Below are 18,615 nucleotides of genomic sequence, written 5' to 3'. Positions count from 1 at the left end.
TTTTTCTTATACGTTCATGATAACATTATTATCGTTTAATTCTTTTTCGTTAAACTTATAATCCAATAATATCCGGTTGCATTTTTTTTCTTTTTATTACATATTCTTTCGACTTCCGGTTTCAATAATATTAATTTGATCACCGAATGGATCTGCTGGTCTGCAGTAGAGTTCACCCTCAGATAATGCATGAATGGTAGATTTTGCATGCATCTAATGTTAAAATGCGTACAAAAATATATTGATGACTTAATATTAACAGCAGGGTATAATGTATATCTATTTCTATCGTAAAAGAGCAACCAGCGCTGCCATTGCCAACAAAATTTTGTGCGAAATTCTGGTTTTAATAGAAAGAACATTGGGATTGGAACTTTATAAGAATTGTCATATGTGTTATAATAAATAATTGCTTAGTGAAATGACGGAAAGCGGCTACTGAAATATAGATAGTTAAGTCTGAGAAGAAAATTTTAATCAATATAACTTAAAACTGTTATAAAAACATCAGATCAGAGACATAAATCACAGGTTACTTGGGTCTTGGTCTATAAATATGTACCACATACTGGTACATGTACATATACCTAAAGAGTACTCTTTTTACATATCAATAGGTATACATATTTATAAACCAAGACTCAAGTACCTGTGACATAGCCAGCATGTCATTACGCTTTTCACACTAAAGCACTGAGTACTTAATAACATTATGATTTTTGAATTAATTTTCATGTAATTTCATTAGAAGAATTAAATTACATGCTGTTATAATGTTAAAAGAGACTTTTGAGTCTTTATGTTCAAATTTTCCAGCCAGTGTTTCACTTTTGCTCCATGCAATTTGAAACTTTAAACTGATTCCAGAATGTAATATGGTAAAATTATATTAAGTTTAATTATTTTTATTTTCTGGGAGTTCAATGTTCTCCATTTAACTCAAGAAATTACACTTTGAAGAATTTAGATTTATAAACTATATTTTTCATAAAAGGATATTAGCTCACAAAATCTCTTTCCAACAAACCTGTAATTTTTAAACTAATCTTGGGCCGATATGATATTTATTGGTAATTATTAGAATTTCTTTCTAGCTTTCAGTTATAAATGGACAATTGTAAGCATCTATCAGCCATTAAGAAATGGAGCCATTCAATACTAAATCCCCAAAAGTGGATGTGTTATGCCTGTGGAACTACAGAGAGTGTCTGGGTATGTGTACAGCTGAATGAACGACACCTCAGCCCAACGACACCTCGGCCCATTGACATTTCGGCCCAATGACATCTCGGCTCAGACGGGTCGGCCCAAGATTTAAGACAGGTCGGCCCATACACAAGACACCTCGGCCCAAGCAAAATTTTACTATGAAATATATATATTTCCAATTTTGGGACTTAAATTAAAATATTGATTGAAAAAAGTACATGAATAAACTATCAAGATTTTTTTAAAAAGGTCTTCCACGAGCACATGGACGATATTAATTTAAGGAATGAGAAGACAGTGCTATTAATTAGAGTGCTAATTAATTGATAAACAAACAAAATACCGCGGCGCATCCTTTGGAGGGTCAAGTGTGATTACGAGCAGACTTAATTGGGAGACATTAATTAAACTAAATTTAGATCCATGGAATATTTTCTCGTTTATTTCTTAAGAAAAACATTTTCCTTCGTAAATTTATTATTGTCGCTTATAACTAGTTTGAGTCCAATTTTTTTCCCAGGCTACTGATAATATCAATTCAAGCGCTGGGTTAATCTGTTAATTTTTTCCATCGTAAAATTTTGTTTGGGCCGAGGTGTCTTTTATATGGGCCGACGTGTCAACAATCTTGGGCCGACCTGTCAGGGCCGAGATGTCAAGCGTGACGGGCCGAGGTGTCATTGGGCCGAGATGTCTGTCTACCGTACAGCTCATACACTGTCATTTCTGTATGGCAATCTGACAGGCAGGTTAACAATTCCATGACCCAGAGGGCTAAGTTTTTAAAGAACTTAAACCTAGATGTGCTAATTTGAATTTTTGCCTAGTCTGCTACAACTGAGATATTTGTTAGCAGTCTTAGCACATATTAGTGCTACAGAACTTACAGTGTATTGATACTACAGCTCAATAATTTATTTCCACTTAAATTTCATATTACATGTAAATATATATCTTCTTGATGTTAGTAGGTGTATATATTGATTGAATATAACTGTAAAAATGTCTTCAATACATATTTTTAAGATTTTCTTATGTTTATGTGAAATACTGCAATATTATATCATATTTGAAATTTTCTGCTAATTCAATAACAGCGTATTTTTTTATGTAAAAAGAATAAAAGTATTTTTGGTTTGCAGTTTCTATAATTTTAATACAGACTGTAATTTTTTGTAGTATGAGAGATATGAAAAAAAAATTAAACTTTATATTTGATCAAAGTTTTATGTTATGTCAAGGATGAGTATAAAGTTCAATTACTGGTAATTGTAAACTATATTAAGTTCTCTTTCCTAGGAATTTTGAGTTTCACTAATATATTACGTTTTTGTTTATAAATTATGTTCTTCGATCCATTCAATCAACTTGCCAAAGAGAGGTAATCAGAGTATTTTGCAGTTTATAGCCATTCAGTATTCCATAATTTTGTGATAACTGCAAAAGTAATCAATATTATTTTGTGTTAAAATCATATTTTTCAATTTATTTGAATTTTGAAAACATTGTAGGCATGCCTTAGTTGTCCTAGTGTAGCATGTGGAAGATTCAATGAGGAACATGCTCTTAAACACTTTAAAGAAACTCAGGTAATGAAAGATTTGAACAGCAGCATATTATCTGTGAATATAAAATTCAGCGATTTCTTTTGTTTTGCACAAGTTTTTATGAAGCTTGATAAAAGCATCACATGTCTTGTTAATTGTTTGTAGAGCATTTATTTTGTGCATCTTTTTTTCTATGCAAGCATCCATTATGTCTGGAGGTCAATGAGAAATATGTATATTGGTAAGTATAATTAAAAGATTTTTGTGAAGAAATAAACATAGAATAAAATTTAAGAAAAAGTGATTTGTTTTAGTGAAAGACATACATATTTTGGCTTAATGAAAATTGCTAATTATTATACCATTTGGAAAATCACCTGTTAATTTTACCTAAATGCATGTTTTAAACAATGTACGAGACCTTTAGTAAGACACAATTATTTTTTGTAACCATGGTAACAGCTACCAATGTGATGACTATGTCCTGAATGATAATGTGTCGGGGGATCTGAAGATTCTGAGGAATGCCCTAAGTGCTATAGCCACCCAGACCTTTACAGATGTGGAGTCGCGGGGGAGGAGGTTACTCAGATCTTACTCCCACACTGCTGTCGTCTCACCGTGAGTTTTTTTTAAATCCTCCTGAATGTTAATGATGTGTTAGATTATACTATGATGTATGTGTAATTGTATGATTAAATTAGGCACAGCTTCTGTGAATGTTGGGAACATTTCATTTTTTGGTGTTCTTGCAAATTATAATGCTTACTTAAAACGTTGTAGTAGTTGTTCCATATGATATTTAAACAGACTATAGCAATGTTCTGTTTACTGCCAAATTTCTCTGATGAAACTGATTCTAACCTACAACCTATGAATGGGTCAAGAGAGACCATGTGTATTAAATTTAAATTACAGTAACAATTGTGCGGGTATTAGGGCTACTATTTGCACATACTTTAATATCTTTAGGACTTTTCTCTTTTTATGCCCCTGGATCGAAAGATCCCTGGGGTATATTGTTTTTGTCCTGTCTGTCTGATTTTCTGTCTGTTGTAAACTTTAACCTAGCCCATAACTACTGTGCTGTCAAGGGTAAGGCTTTAATATTTGACATGAGTGTTCATTATGACAAGACCTTTCCTATGGTACAGAAATTTTTGATAATGTGACCTCAAGTGTGACCTTTGACCTACATTTGAAAAAACTTTAACATTATGGCCATAAGTTTTGCACTGTAGTCTACGTCCCACTTTAGAATTGTGTTACCATCGGGGGCATAGTATTTCATAAACACATCTTGTTGTGTATTTTTTTTTATTTTGAAGAATGGTATTGTATTGTATGGGCAATATATAATCAGATACTAGTGTAGATATTTCATGCATATTGTGCTGACAATTTTTTTTTTTACCAATTATTGTACTTATCAGGGATTCTAATACTATTTTGTAAAAGGATTACAAGTATTTTTATTTACATTATTATCTGCAAGTATTTTTTTAATGAATGTTGGCGTTAATGTTGGGTTGACGTAAACATTTATTTTTGTTTTGCAGCTCCAGAACAGATGAAGATGACAAGATAGTTACAGCAGATTTTCATAGAAAGTGAGAATAGTCTTAATGATTGACCATGTTGACATATAGCCAAGATGTTCAGAATTAGTTTCGAGTTAGTTTAATTTTTAATGTGATGATATAAAGAAAGGAACATTTCCGAATTTTTATGTTTCCAAAGGAATAATATGTACATGTATATCATACAGTCAGACCTTTCTGACTTGAACTCAGTGGGACTGAGAAAAATAAATTGAAAAATGGTTTGGAAATTCAACTCACTCTGACATATGGTACTGCATACAGGGAAATATTGCCTCTGTTTTATTCTCTCCTCTTTGCCCTCATCACATGTGGGGGATTTTAGACTGCAGGGGCAAATTCAAGAATACAGCATTAACCCTTTTATAAAACTCTTTCAGGGCAAATTTAAAATGGGGCAAAATAGTTTGCAAGTCTGAAAGGGTGAAAATAATACGGGTTGAAAATAACCCTGTATACAGCATTCAAATTTAAATTTTCCAGATACTGATGTTCAGCCGTGTATATTTAAGATGTCATAAACTCACACTGAGCATTTAACTTTTATACGATGAAATTTTTTATCTGAGACACAGTTTATTTGAAAATTTAATCTTTCAGTAACCCACAGAAGTCTGATTTATATTTTTTTTCACAGACAGGTGTTACTGAGGAAGACATTTATAGCATGGAAATTGTACACACAAGGGAAATACATTGAGGTAAAACCCATGGTTTAGAACCTTGTAAATATTTGACAGGCATTAGTTTTCTCAATGAAGTCAAAAAATTGTAATTTATGAATAGAGATTTCATAGATAGCAAAATAATTGAGCAATTTTGAAAAGGTATATGTGAAAGTAATGTGTATCATTTCTGAACCTCAAAGAAAATACAAAAAATATTTTATCATGCTGCTATGTTAGATTCCAAATTTTGCAAAACATTTTCAAGTATTCTTATTTTTAATGATGAAATATGATCTATATCAGATACAGCGAACACCAGAAAAGAGGAAAATAAAGTCGTCCGTGGAATGGAGCCCCGTTATTAAAAGGAGAACCATAATTCCAGGAATGACTGGTTTACGTAATCTTGGCAACACCTGTTACATGAACTCTGTACTTCAGGTGTTAAGGTAAGCCTGTACTTACATTGTATGTGAGTGAAAATCCTTGTTTATGTTTTATGAGGACTTTATAATGCTTTTTGTAAAGCTTTGTAAATTACTTGCCTACTTAAAATAGTATATTAGTATATGTCTTTGATTGACAATGAATTGAGTTTGTCTCTTCTCAGCCACTTAGAGGAATTTCGAGACTTTTTCCGACATCAGATCCAGCCTAGTCCCAGTAGAGTTACCTCCCCTGAGAGCAGTCCCCACTCTTTAGTTGGGAGGAAGTCTTTAACTCCGGTGACCCTATCTCCAAGAGCCCCAAAGAATTTCTATTCCAAGCCAGCAAAGAGACTGTTTAGTCGACAAACCACTATAGAATGCTTTGAGGTAATGCATGTACATGTAAACCTAAGTGGATATGCATGTATCATTTTGTATTTTTATTTGAATTCAAAATATGTGTTTATGGATAATGAATTGTTTCATACATTAAAGTTAGATCTGAAAATTGATTTTTTTTTGGGGGGGGGGGGGGGGGTGGCATTATGAAATCCATCATTTTCTGTAGAATATCCTTTGACATCAAGCTGAAATACATCTTCAACCATCAAAGGCTGAGACAAGTTCAATACATCAAAGTCATTTGATAGTTTGTCATACAAAACAGGTTTTATTATTTATATGCATTTTATTTTATTTTTTTTTTTAGCATTTGATGACACCAGAAAGAAATCCAGGGACCCCTACCAAAGAGAGACCAGGAGGTTTAAATGGAGGGTCACAACTGACCACGCCTATTAAGGGGAAACTATTGTTATCTGTAGAGAAAAAAGTGCCATCCAGTAACATGTAATCTTATGATTTTGTTAGTATATTAATGATAATAAAGTGTGGTTTAATTTCTCTATAAGATGGTAACTGATACATTTTTGTATAACCTTATAGTGCTGTAATTTATGAATAAATTTAAACTACACTTGTATCTCATAGAGCTACATGTACATTCATGGGAGAATTTTCCACACTTTTTAAAAGCCCATGATTTTAAGTTCCAAAATATCAAGGTTGTATCATCGTAAGCCACTGCTCTTTGTGTCTGTTCTATTTCCACAAATAGACACAAAAACTAGTGGCAAGGTTGAAGTCATTTTCGTATAAATTTATTTTTATACAGATCACTTTGTCAAGAGCTGAATGGTCTTTTCCGAGTGTTATGGTCTGGGAATTGGGCACAGGTCAGTCCCCATGGCTTCCTCCAGGCCGTGTGGAAAAGGATCCCCATGTTTAAAGGCCATGCCCAGCATGATGCTCAAGAATTCCTCTGGTACAGAAAGTTTCTATTTATTTTTGTCAATTGCAAGTTTAGCAACATAAAGTGGCTTGATATCTCACACATTATGCATGTTCTATACTGCAAATGCAGGAAAGCTTTTGTCTATGCTGAACTCTTTATGATTTCTATGAATTTCTATCTCTTTAATTGTGGACACCACTCAGAGAGTGGCTTCAGCCAATGTTTATTGGTCATTATTTCAGCGGTGTCTTACTACTGCAATGATGCTTGAATGCCTAACATATTCAGTGCGAAAACCTAATTTCATAATGCTAAAGTCAGTATACATGTTTACAGACAACAACAGAAAATTGTCATGTTCCCTTTTATTCTTTGGAAGCATTTTTACTGCACATATTCAATTTTATCATTCATGTTTCAGTGAATTGTTGGATAAAGCTCAGAATGAGCTGTGTGACCTTGACCTGTTTGACATTATATCAGATATATTTCAAGGTGAACTGGTCAGCCAGGTATGTACTTTTAATGAATTTATATATATTTAAATGCAGTTTGTTAAACATTATGGTCCAGATTTGGTTGAATGAGCATTGAATTCTACTAATGTCAAAGTGTTGAAATATATGTAACAGGTGAAGTGCCTTGTTTGTGGAAATATTTCGGAAACAAAGGAGCCATTTATGGATCTCTCTTTGGAATTCCCAGAAAGATACCAGTTTACATCTCTCAATGCAAGCATAGCTCAGGACATCTGTCACATTACAGGTATATGTATACACATATTAAAAGTACCAATAAAATGATTTCATAACATTCCAGGAGACAAATAAAATCAAATTTAATACTATTACTTGAAACTAAAGTAAATTGTTCATCATATTGTAAAAAGCTTCTTACCCCCCTTTCAGTAAAAACAACTAGCGAAAACAGAATTCACAATGTCTTGCCATTTGTCAATCTGTGACAGAAATTGATAGTGTAAAAACCTTCAAAGTTACATGTACATGTAGTTGGGTTTTGAAAAGTTCTTTTGATGTGCCCATTGGTGGATATGTATAAGTCACTAAAGGGCAAGAACCTTTATTTTCTAGAAATGTTATACAAATTTACAGAAGAAGAAACTTTAGAGGGGAGGATTTACCAGTGTGAAAATTGTAACGGTAAGTGTAATTCTTGTAAATGTAGTTTCCCATATTAAAGCAAAAAATAAAACGTGGGCTTTTAGAAGTCTACAGAATTTTTATCAAAAATTATAAAAAAAACAAGATGTGTTTGTGAAAGACTGATGCCCCTGTATGGCAACTTATAACAAAGGTTAAACTTTCTCAAATGCAAATCAAATATGTTGGTACCCAAAGTAAGGTCTTGTTTCGAGGAATATAACTGTGAAATATGAAAACCCTAGCAGCAACCATTGAATAGATATGGAAAAGGTTAAAGTTTTTCAAAACTGAGTCAAACATCAAGGTCAAGTTCAAATGGTCAAAATTAATGGTGCCCAAGGAAAGGCCTTCTCACAAGAAATACACGTGAAATATGAAGGCCCTAGCATCAACTGTTCAAAAGTAATGGCCAAGGTTAAAGTCTTTCAAAAGTAGGTCAAATTCCAAGGTCAAAGGGTCAAAGTTGTTGGTATCCAAAGTAAGGTCTTGTCACAAGGGTTACATATATTTGAAGTATGAAAGCCCTAGCACTTACTGTTCAGAAGTTATGGCCATGGTTAAAGTTTTGCAAAAGTCAAGGTCAAAGGGTCAAAGTTGTTGGTATCCAAAGAAAGGGCTTGTCACAAGGATTACACATGTAAAGTATGAAAGCCCTATCACCAACTGTTCAAAAGTTATGGCCAAGGTAATTTTTTTTTTAAAGTAGGTCAAACTCCAAGGTCAAGGTCAAAGGGTCAAAGTTGTTGGTATCGAAAGGAAGGTCTTGTCACAAGGTACACTCATGTGAAGTTTGAAAGCCCTAGCACAAACTATTCAAAAGTTATGGCCAAGGTTAAAGTCTGAAAAAATTTAGCAAAAGTGGGTCAAACTCCAAGGTCAAGGTCAAATGGTCAAATTTTATGGTACCCAAAGAAAGGTCTTGTCACAAGGAATACACATGTGAAATATGAAAGTCATAGCTCCAACCAATCAAAAGTTATGGGCAAGGTTAAAGTTTTTGCGGACAAACAGACAGACAGACAGACAGACGGACGGACAGAGCAAAAACTATATGCCCCTGAATCTTCGATTATGGGGGCATAAAAAAGGGATTGTAAAGATGGAGAAAATTCAGTGGCCATTGCCACCATAAGTATTTTTCATGTACCATGTATTGAATATTTTAAGCTCGAAGGAAAAAGAGGACTTCAAATTCTATCTACACTGAGGCACAGAAAAGACTGCTGCTGAAAAAACTCCCAAATGTGCTAAGACTGCACCTCAAAAGATTCAGGTTAGTAGATAGTGTATCTTAAAAAGGTTGGAGTGATAGATATTGAAAAGAAAAAAGGTCTGTAAACACTGCACAGAAACAGGTTAGTTTGTAGAAATTACATAGGGTTGGTTTTTAAATTAATTATTTACAGAAGTGAAGCATAATTTATTAAGCTTCCCCAGTGCAAGTTTCAACTTTATTTTAAGACAAATACTATGGAATCATTTTAATTTGTGGGGTCAATGTTCATGGGCAACCCAAATTTGTTTCATGTAGATATAAATTTGTGCTGAAATAATATGTGCAGAAGATTCATTGAAGAGATATTTTTTTTTCTTTGCGATGTAAATTTTTGGGTAAGGTTGAAAATCAGTCAAAGACTTGGCACTACTTTCACTTATCTGTTTTATTTACAGGTGGTCAGGCAGGAACCACAGGGAGAAAATCTCCACTCAGGTAGCTTTTGATGATGTCCTAGATGTTGAACCATTCTGTGATAAGTCAGATATGGAGAAGGGGCAGAGCTATACATATAATCTGTTGGGGGTCATCATTCACCATGGCAGAGGCTTTGGGAGTGGTCACTACACGGCCTGCTGCTGGAATGCAGAAGCTAGTAAGTTTTCAGGAATTCAGGTTTATGCTCTGAAAAATATTTCCTAAAACTGGTTCATGAAGCTAGTAAATTTTAGGAATTCGGGTAAATATTTTTGAAAAAAAAAATCTGTCTTTTGACACACTTTTATGCCGTTATATTTATTTTCAGTCACTGATGTTATATCTTTGATAGGTTTTGTTCATGTAGTACATATACTCGGCAAAGCATTTTCAGGATCGGACAACATTTATTTGAAAACATCTTTAATCTCTGTAAACATAAAAATGTATTGTATTTCTCTTACAGATTCATGGATCAATTGCAATGATTCAAGAGTAAAAATATGTTCCAAAGAGGAAGTATTATTGAGCCAGGGGTACATTCTTGTTTACACCAAAAATGTTCTTGAAGATTTATCTCCTTTGGAAAACTCAAACTCAAGTGTTGAATCCAAGTGCTCCACAGGCAGAAGTCCTTTACAAAAAAACTTATCCAAGAAAGTGGATGCAGATATAACATTTAATTTTAAAACTTCCTCAGCTGATGAAATGACATTGAAATCAAGAAAAAGAAGTCGGGACTCACATATCCTCCAACCAGAACAAAGGATCATCAAAAGACGTAGATCTACTTTGTGGTAGCAAAAACAAAGAGAGTAGATCCTGTAATTAATCGTTATAAGTTTACAGTTTGTTATGTCAGGCAGCAGAACATGACTTGTATTTGTTTTATGTCTTTTGTTTTAAATAGGAATAATTAAACTGCATTAGTTTACATTGTTCGGAAAGAAACCCAAAGAATAATTGTAGCATTAAATAGGTTTAATTAAGGTAATACACTGTATATTTACATTAATAGTATAATAATTTTTACAACCTATGAAAAAAGTTTTGGAGGGGTTACTGTATACAGGGAAATTTTTGCCCCCTTTTTATTTTCGACTCTTTCGCCCTACTCACAGGTGGGCGAATTGAAAATGGGGCAAATTCGAAGAACACAGTAAAAATTTTTATACAGAACTGTGACTGGACGAATTTAAAATTGGGCAAAATTGTGAAAGTGTAAAGTGTGAAAGGGCGAAAATAATACGGGGCGAAAATAACCCTGTATAAGGTATATAAGTTACATTATCAATTTTATTCAGTGCCGTATACTTTGATTGATGTTGAGGTTATCAAACATTGAATTTTCATGAAGAAAGATTAAATCTTAATTTTTAATTTTGGGGGAGGGGAGGAGGTGAAGAATGGAAACTAAAAATGGCTTAAATTTTGATGTACCGGTAGTCCACATTGATTACTGGAACTCCCTCATAAAAATTGATATTCTGTGGCAATTCTGACATTTTCTTCAGGTATAAACATTACTGGGGTTAAAACCTCTCGTAATAACAAATTCATCCTCATTTAAGTGCTTTTGTAGGAGACAATTTGATGGCATTAAAACAATCAGAAGTCTCAGGGATTTTATGATGATCTTTTCTCTATGACTATACAATTTTTTATATGCTTTCATAGAAATAAATTAAAAGTTTGGAAACTGTTTACTTGTCATTGATTTGTGTGAAGTCACAGTTGCCCAGTTATGTCTATTAGAATGATAAGGTGGAGAGTAATTTAAGGAGAATGGGATTTATTGCAGATTTGATGAACAATATATAAACTTGTCAATTAATTGATAAGTCAGATGAAAGGTTAAATTAATTATAAAGTTATTTTAAGGGTACACATAACATGAATATTGAAATCAATTTTACTTAGTATTTTTGAAAAGCTTTGTTTTCTGAATAAAGGACATTGCGCGAATGGACTAAGATTGAATTATCTAAACACTAAGTGGATTCTTACTTTCATTTTTAACTTTCAAATTTACATAAACATCACGGGACCTGTAGCTGTGGTCAGTGTGGACAAAGGAAGCAGGAGCCGAGTTTGATTCTCGGGATTCGGATGTTCACAACAATGAATCGATTGTTTTTTATATTGATCTGCTTGTCTGTAGTTGTTGGACAAAAATATAAGCCTAACTGGGAGTCCCTGGAATCGAGACCTCTTCCACCGTGGTTTGATGATTCTAAAATCGGCCTTTTAATAACCTGGGGCGTGTATTCAGTCCCTAGCATCTATACAGAATGGTTCTGGTATGCATGGAAAACGGAGAAGATACCAGAAGTTGTCGATTTTATGAATAAATTTTATCCACCAGATTTTACGTATGCAGATTTTGCTCCAATGTTTACTGCCGAATTTTACAATCCTGATCAGTGGGCTGATATATTTAAAGCTTCTGGGGCCAAGTAAGTAACCAAGTTTTTTTTTTCTCTCTTTTTATCATAGATATAAAATTGTCTATGTTATAAAACGTGTGAAAAAAAACAGGCATTAACACCTCTAATGAATTTTTCAATGCCATTTATAAAAAAAAAATCTATTTTGGCAGGTATGTTGTACTGATAACAAAACAACCTGAGGGCTTCTGCAACTGGCCATCAAAGCAAGCATTTAATTGGAATTCTATGGATGTTGGGCCAAACAGGGATCTCGTAGGTAATGACATTTATACCTTGCAGTTATAAACAGCTTCAAGATCCAAGGTTCTCTCTCAACCATCCATATTAAATGGAGGTACAGTAAAGTGGCACAGTCAACTGCAAGATTTTCATATACATTAGAAAACTAAATAAGAAATAATGCTCATTTTTAAACATATTCTCTGAATTATTTGTAAAACTTGTTTCATCCTAAATCAAAGAAATATTGCCAGTTATGGTCTTGAAATTATATTTTATTATACCGATGTGTAGGTGAGTTAGAGAGATCAATAAGGAACAGGACAGACATACACTTTGGTTTGTACTACTGCCTGCTGGAATGGTATCATCCTCTGTACCTCAAGGACAAAGCTAACGGCTTCAGGACCCAGTCTTTTGTTGAGGTATATGTTTCAAACATCATCAGGAAATTTTGAATTTGGAAGTTTTGAAGTACTGGTTTCTGTAGTTACATATTATATGTGAACTGAAGGATCACTCTCTATTGCTGTACTTTTTGCAGCAGGGCTCCTTTTTTCAACTTTTTTTGAGGAACATAACCATGAATTTGATAATTTAGTGTTTTTTTTTTATGCCTTCATATCGAAGATTCGGGGGTATATAGTTTTTGCCCTGTCTGTTCACCTGTCTGTTTGTCTGTCTGTCCGCAAAAACTTTAACATTGCCCACAACTTTTGATTGGTTGAAGCTATGGCTTTCATATTTCACATATGTATTCCTTGTGACAAGACCTTTCTTTGAGTACCACCATATTTGACCTTTTGACCTTGACCTTGGAGTTTGACCCAGTTTTGCAAAATTTTACCCAACTTTAACCTTGGCCATAACTTTTGAACAATTGGTGCTAGGGCTTTCATACTTCACATGCATAATCCTTGTGACAAGACCTTTCTTTGGATACCAACTTTGACCCTTTGACCTTGGAGTTTGACCTAGTTTTGAAAAAACTTTAACATTGGCCATAACTATTGAACCGTTGGTGCTAGGGCGTTCATACTTCACATGTGTAATCCTTGTGACAAGACCTTCCTTTGGATACCAACAACTTTGACCCTTTGACCTTGACCTTGAAGTTTGACCTACTTTTGAAAAACTTTAACCTTGGCCATAACTTTTGAACCGTTGGTGCTATGGCTTTCATACTTCACATGTGTAATCCTTGTAACAAGACCTTCCTTTGGATACCAACAATTGTAATCCATTGACTTGACCTTGGAGTTTGACCTACTTTTGAAAAAGTTAAAGCTAGGTCATAACTTTTGAGCGATTGGTGCTTCAGCTTTCATATTTCACCAGTATATTTCTTGTGAGAAGGCCTTTCCTTAGGCACCATTAATTTTGACCTTGACTTTAACCTTTTCCATATCTATTCAATGGTTGCTGCTAGGGCTCTCATATTTCACAGGTATATTCCTTGAGACAAGACCTTACTATTGGTACCAACATATTTGGTTTGCATTTGAGAAAGTTTAACCTTTGCTATAAGTTGCCATACGGGGACTTCAGTGTTTCACAAACACATCTTGTTTATGACCGATAAATTTAGATAATGAGAAGAAAAAAATCTATATAAACGAGGGGTGATCAAAAAGTTCGCAAACTATATTTACAAAACCACAATTTAGATCAGAATGAAATTTGGCACACATATAGTCATAAAACATGTAGTATAAATAGCAGATGTTATGTAATGTTTTTCTCCATGTTTGTGATGTCACAGTCTGAAAATGACGTCAATATGTAGGTGACTTGTGACAAAAAATGATTTACTCAATCGTACTCGAGCATCGAACGGCTGTAAAGTTTATTGTATATCTTGGAAATTCCTTTGTAGTATCATATAATAATTTATACATGGTTTAGGAAGACAAAAGACTTGCCAGAAGTTCAATCATTAATTGGATTGATTGTTTTAATGAAGGAAGGGAGATGATTAATAATGATGTTTGTTCTGGTGCCCTGTGAAAGCAAGTTGGGGAAGAGATGTGTCCTTAGTTGAGCAATTTGTTATGAAAGATCACCAAGTTACAGTTTGAAAAATAGTTGAATATCTTAACAATAATATGATTATTGAATCCCTAAAATATTGTTTACTTTAGACTTTAAACATATCAGATATGATAGAAAGAAGGCTCCCATACTTTATCAACATTGGAAAAATGACTCTCCCAAGACATAGGACTCAGGCTGTGATGGTCACAATACTCATTCTGGGAAAGGATATCCTTATCCACCCATCCTATTTCCAACATTTGGCCATTTCTGACAAATATACTGTTCTTGTTATTAAAAATAAATTGCATGGTAAGAAATATAGGACTCAGAAAAATCTTTCAGCTTCAGTGAACAGAACGCTATGGAGCATGTCACGTGACCGTCTGTATTATGTGATTTGTGCATGGACAGAACGGTGGCAGATGTGCAATAAAATGGAAGAGGACTGCTTTGAAAAATAATGAACACTGAAACTTAATTTTATTTCTTTTATGGAAGTAATTCAATTAGTTCACAAACTTTTTGGTCACCCCTCGTAAATTCAAAATGTAGTGAAACATACTTAATGCAATAATAACCCTTTTGAGTAAAATCAATAAGGTATGCATTATTCATTTAAAGCAAAAAAGTAAGGTTGTCTTATTAAAATGGCAGAATGAGGATGCTAAAGGCAACCAGAATGAATACTGTGTGAAATAATTTTACATTATTTGTAGTCAAAAGTGATGCCAGAATTACATGACATAGTGAATCGATACAAGCCAGATATTGTTTGGTCAGATGGAAATTGGGAGGCTGATGATCAGTATTGGAATGCTACTAACTTCCTGGCCTGGCTTTATAATGAGAGGTATATACAGAGGAGGGTTATGTTAACAGAATGTAGATGGTTTATATAACGTAAAGGGTGTACCCACTATGAGATGCAGGTTCCTCTAACTCTAGTTTTGTGGCAAGACCTTACATGACCTGATTAATTGCTTTGCTTGTCTGAAGTAAATATAATGATTGTCAAACACTTTCTTTCTTTTTGGACTTGACTAAGGAATCTTTGAAAGCTTATCAATTTGCAAAATTAGTTTTTGAAATAAACATCTTTGATTTTCTATCCTTTCAGTCCAGTGAAGGATAAAGTTGTTGTCAATGACAGATGGGGGAACAACACACAGTGTAAACATGGGGGATTTTTTGATTGTGATGATAAGTATGATCCAGGTAAGTTAATGTATATTAACCTCAAGGTAACTTGATAACACATGTAGATGATATTGATGAAGCACACTACATACTGGTTGCTCTCTCTCCAAATGTTAAAAGGGGCACTTTCTGTATATCCTGATTACCTTCTGTATAGGAACTCTTTTGTATTGGAGATACATTAAATGCACAGGGAGTGGTAGCGAAAAAGCAAAACATTGATTATTCTGACAAAAATTAAAAACAAGTTTTGAGGTTTGTATAAGGTAGCATTATTTGTTAATTAATTCATGACTATTGTACCCAAAAATTTCACGAGATTTGGAAAATTTAAAACTTTCATGAAGAAGATCACAAGAGAAGTTTATCTAAAAAGTCACAATAAAGCCCATTGAACTTAAGAAAGTGGTGGTGTCGCGGATAATGCTGATGATGAAATATAAACCCAAATGCACAAGGGCAGGTAACATACTATCCTTGATTTTATGTGATCACTTTATATTCCGTTTTGTATGCATATAGTGATCTCCTAAAATCAAGCATGATATGTTACCGGCCCCTGTGTCCAGATGCTCATTTTCCCGTATGTTGATATTAAACGGTAATCTTTTTGACTTATTAGGTAAATTGCAGAAGAGGAAGTGGGAAGAAGCCAGAGAAATGGACAAGTATTCCTGGGGTTTCCGACGCAGGGCCAGGATTGATGATTATTTATCTATAAACCAGCTGCTTACTTACCTGGCCAGGACTGTAAGGTATGATGTCAGATTACAGGACACCTACTCACTAATAAAGGAGTAGTTTCTGCAATGAAGTCATATTCATTGTGGTTCAAACCATGAGTGTTATTTTATTACAGTTGTGGGGGAAACTTCCTGCTCAACGTTGGTCCCACTAAGGACGGTGTAATCCCTCCCGTTCAGGAGGAGAGACTCAGACAGATGGGTGCCTGGCTGTCTATCAATGGAGAGGCTATATATGGATCAGAGCCCTGGTCACACCAGAATGATACTATTGCAGAGAATCTATGGTAATTCTTGTCAAACCTTTATTTAATTCTTTTGTGATTTAATTCAATTTTACTCAGTTTTCTTTTCTTTTTTGGAAAGGGGGGGTGTTAGTTATGAACAGTTATTTTGCATTTTGCACAGCAGTGATCAAGTTCTGTGAAAAAATAAGCAGAAAATGCAAGGTTATTAAAATTAAATCCTTTGATGTGGCATAGGATCTAACAATATCCAGTTTGGACTAATCTCAGACAGATTGACATTTATGTAAATACATAATAAGAAATTATTAGTGTCAATGACATCATATGTAAGCTAATGGGAATAAGACTTATTAATACACAAACAGCTTACTCTGGTATTCAGCATGTTCAGGATTCTCTTAACATGAAACTAAAATAATAGATAACATGACAAAGTACAGATTCAAGGGATTGTATGGCATTATAGCTAACTAGATTTTATCAAACTTTATTAATATCATTTTGTTTATTCCTGACATATCATGTTATATTAGTTGGACTACTAATTCTGATAATTTAGAAAGTGATGCACTGATTAGCTATTAAAATGAAAGGCCTTGAAATCTGAGATGATCACAAACAGGGTGTTGTTAGATCCTATGTGAGCAGCTCAAAGGTTCTCATTGAAATGTGTTATTTGAATTTGTTTCAAAATATCAATGTTTTTTTTTAAACAAGTGCAATAATGACAAAAATCTATCATGGAAGAATATTTTTAATTCATATAGGTACACTGCTAAATACCTCAATGGACGAGTATTTGTATATGCCATTATGCTTGATTGGCCAAAAACAAACACTCTGGTTTTAGGAGCACCAGTTCCTTCCCCAAGCACTACAGTGAGCATGCTCGGTTACCAGGGTAACTTTACATGGAAAGCGCACCCTGGTGGTGGAATGGAGATCCAGTTCCCAGTTATACCTATAAATCAAATGCCTAATTTGGATGCCTGGACATTAAAAATTACGGGTTTAACTGGCTGAATGAAAAATTGATTTCAACTATAAAAAAATACTCCACAAACTGTGATACTGAATTTATTTATCTTTTTTATATCTTCTAAACATTCCAGAATTTTCTGCGAGATATTGTGAAATGCATGTGAAATGAAAATGTAGTTCAAAATGTAGAGAATACCTGATTATAGAAAAAACTTGATTTTGATGATGCAATTTTCTACTCTTTATGTTGGAATATAAAAAAAGTGTTAAAAGTGAAATATTATTTTAGATGTTACAAAGTTTAAGCAATTTCATTGTACCTAAATACAATTGTTTTTATACACTTTATTGTTTTTCTTTACAAAGGAAATTCCAGTAGCAATGGTTTCAAAAGTGGGAAGGGGGGAAATTTAAAAAAAAAATCTTACAAGCAAAAAAAAAGGCCCAAACTAACTAAAAAGTGAGGGGGCCAACCAGTATATAAAGGAAAATTTACTATAGCAAAATACTATACTCAGAAAAAGTGCCCCCCCCCTCCCCTCCCGGCGTTCTGGGTGTTGCAGTCATTTTACAAATTTAATGTATCATGAGCTAACTATTTTCTTCAATGTTCTTATTTTAAGTCAAAATGTCTAATATGCATACATGTTTATTTATATTTTTAAATATAAATATTTATTGAAATCCAAAACGGAAATGTGGGTAGAAGCATGTATATTTAACTTCATATTTTTTTTAAGTCTTAATACAGTATTCATTGTATTGTTCAGGAAATCATAATAGATGTTTATTGCCACAATAAATGTTATTTTCCTGATTCTTTTTGTAATTTTTAATGTAATTCAAATTAGATTATCATTTAGAGATGTAGTTACTAAAATAAGCTATCTTTGTTAATGCGGATATCACGGTTGTGGCATTGCAGAAAAAATACATAACCCATGTAAACGGCAAATGTAATTTTTTTCTGCAATGATGGTAACTGTATCCCCGCATTAACAAAGAAAGAAAGATATTTTATTTATATTTATATCTGTGTAAATTATTTGTATAAAGTGGATAAAAGTATGTAAAATTTTGTATTATTAGTCCGTGCATTACATGTACATTGATGGAAGAGTCCACTTGTTAAGAATT

The 18,615-nt window shown here is 33.5% G+C and overlaps 2 protein-coding genes across 2 annotated transcripts; both read left to right on the top strand.

Annotated features, from left to right (window-relative positions):
- The first annotated feature begins 1,090 nt into the window (after positions 1-1,090).
- On the top strand, positions 1,091-11,247 carry LOC133186681 (ubiquitin carboxyl-terminal hydrolase 49-like). The gene is made up of 16 exons (XM_061321933.1): positions 1,091-1,212; positions 2,721-2,798; positions 2,957-2,997; positions 3,219-3,377; positions 4,316-4,366; positions 4,995-5,058; positions 5,329-5,474; positions 5,636-5,840; positions 6,163-6,302; positions 6,628-6,777; positions 7,169-7,259; positions 7,380-7,512; positions 7,839-7,907; positions 9,078-9,183; positions 9,582-9,781; positions 10,070-11,247. Exons 1-16 carry the CDS (start codon positions 1,108-1,110, stop codon positions 10,402-10,404), a joined length of 2,073 nt encoding a protein of 690 aa, XP_061177917.1. The 5' UTR covers positions 1,091-1,107; the 3' UTR covers positions 10,405-11,247.
- A 431-nt stretch (positions 11,248-11,678) lies between these two features.
- LOC133186680 (alpha-L-fucosidase-like) lies at positions 11,679-18,256 on the top strand. The gene is made up of 8 exons (XM_061321932.1): positions 11,679-12,059; positions 12,203-12,309; positions 12,567-12,697; positions 15,026-15,159; positions 15,427-15,524; positions 16,129-16,261; positions 16,366-16,536; positions 17,265-18,256. The coding sequence occupies exons 1-8, from the start codon at positions 11,713-11,715 to the stop codon at positions 17,518-17,520; spliced, it is 1,377 nt and encodes a 458-aa protein (XP_061177916.1). The 5' UTR covers positions 11,679-11,712; the 3' UTR covers positions 17,521-18,256.
- The last annotated feature ends 359 nt before the right edge of the window (positions 18,257-18,615 follow it).

This window comes from Saccostrea echinata, unplaced genomic scaffold, assembly GCF_033153115.1.
Source record: "Saccostrea echinata isolate AGI-Se365-2 ecotype Australia unplaced genomic scaffold, CSIRO_AGI_Sech_v1 ptg000014l, whole genome shotgun sequence".
Taxonomy (NCBI): Eukaryota; Metazoa; Mollusca; class Bivalvia; order Ostreida; family Ostreidae; genus Saccostrea; species Saccostrea echinata.
The sequence above is the reverse complement of the archived record's forward strand: the minus strand, read 5'-3'. Positions and strand labels throughout refer to the sequence as shown.

What these genes read in the sequence shown, in the direction of transcription:
- LOC133186681 (XM_061321933.1), top strand. Translation starts at nt 1,108, where the DNA reads ATGGACAATTGTAAGCATCTATCAGCCATTAAGAAATGGAGCCATTCA. An exon ending in TCTGTACTTCAGGTGTTAAG is followed by an intron (nt 5,475 to 5,635) that starts GTAAGCCTGTAC and finishes GTCTCTTCTCAG; the next exon opens with CCACTTAGAGGAATTTCGAG. An exon ending in CTGCACCTCAAAAGATTCAG is followed by an intron (nt 9,184 to 9,581) that starts GTTAGTAGATAG and finishes TTTTATTTACAG; the next exon opens with GTGGTCAGGCAGGAACCACA.
- LOC133186680 (XM_061321932.1), top strand. Translation starts at nt 11,713, where the DNA reads ATGTTCACAACAATGAATCGATTGTTTTTTATATTGATCTGCTTGTCT. An exon ending in GGACCCAGTCTTTTGTTGAG is followed by an intron (nt 12,698 to 15,025) that starts GTATATGTTTCA and finishes CATTATTTGTAG; the next exon opens with TCAAAAGTGATGCCAGAATT. An exon ending in ACTATTGCAGAGAATCTATG is followed by an intron (nt 16,537 to 17,264) that starts GTAATTCTTGTC and finishes TAATTCATATAG; the next exon opens with GTACACTGCTAAATACCTCA.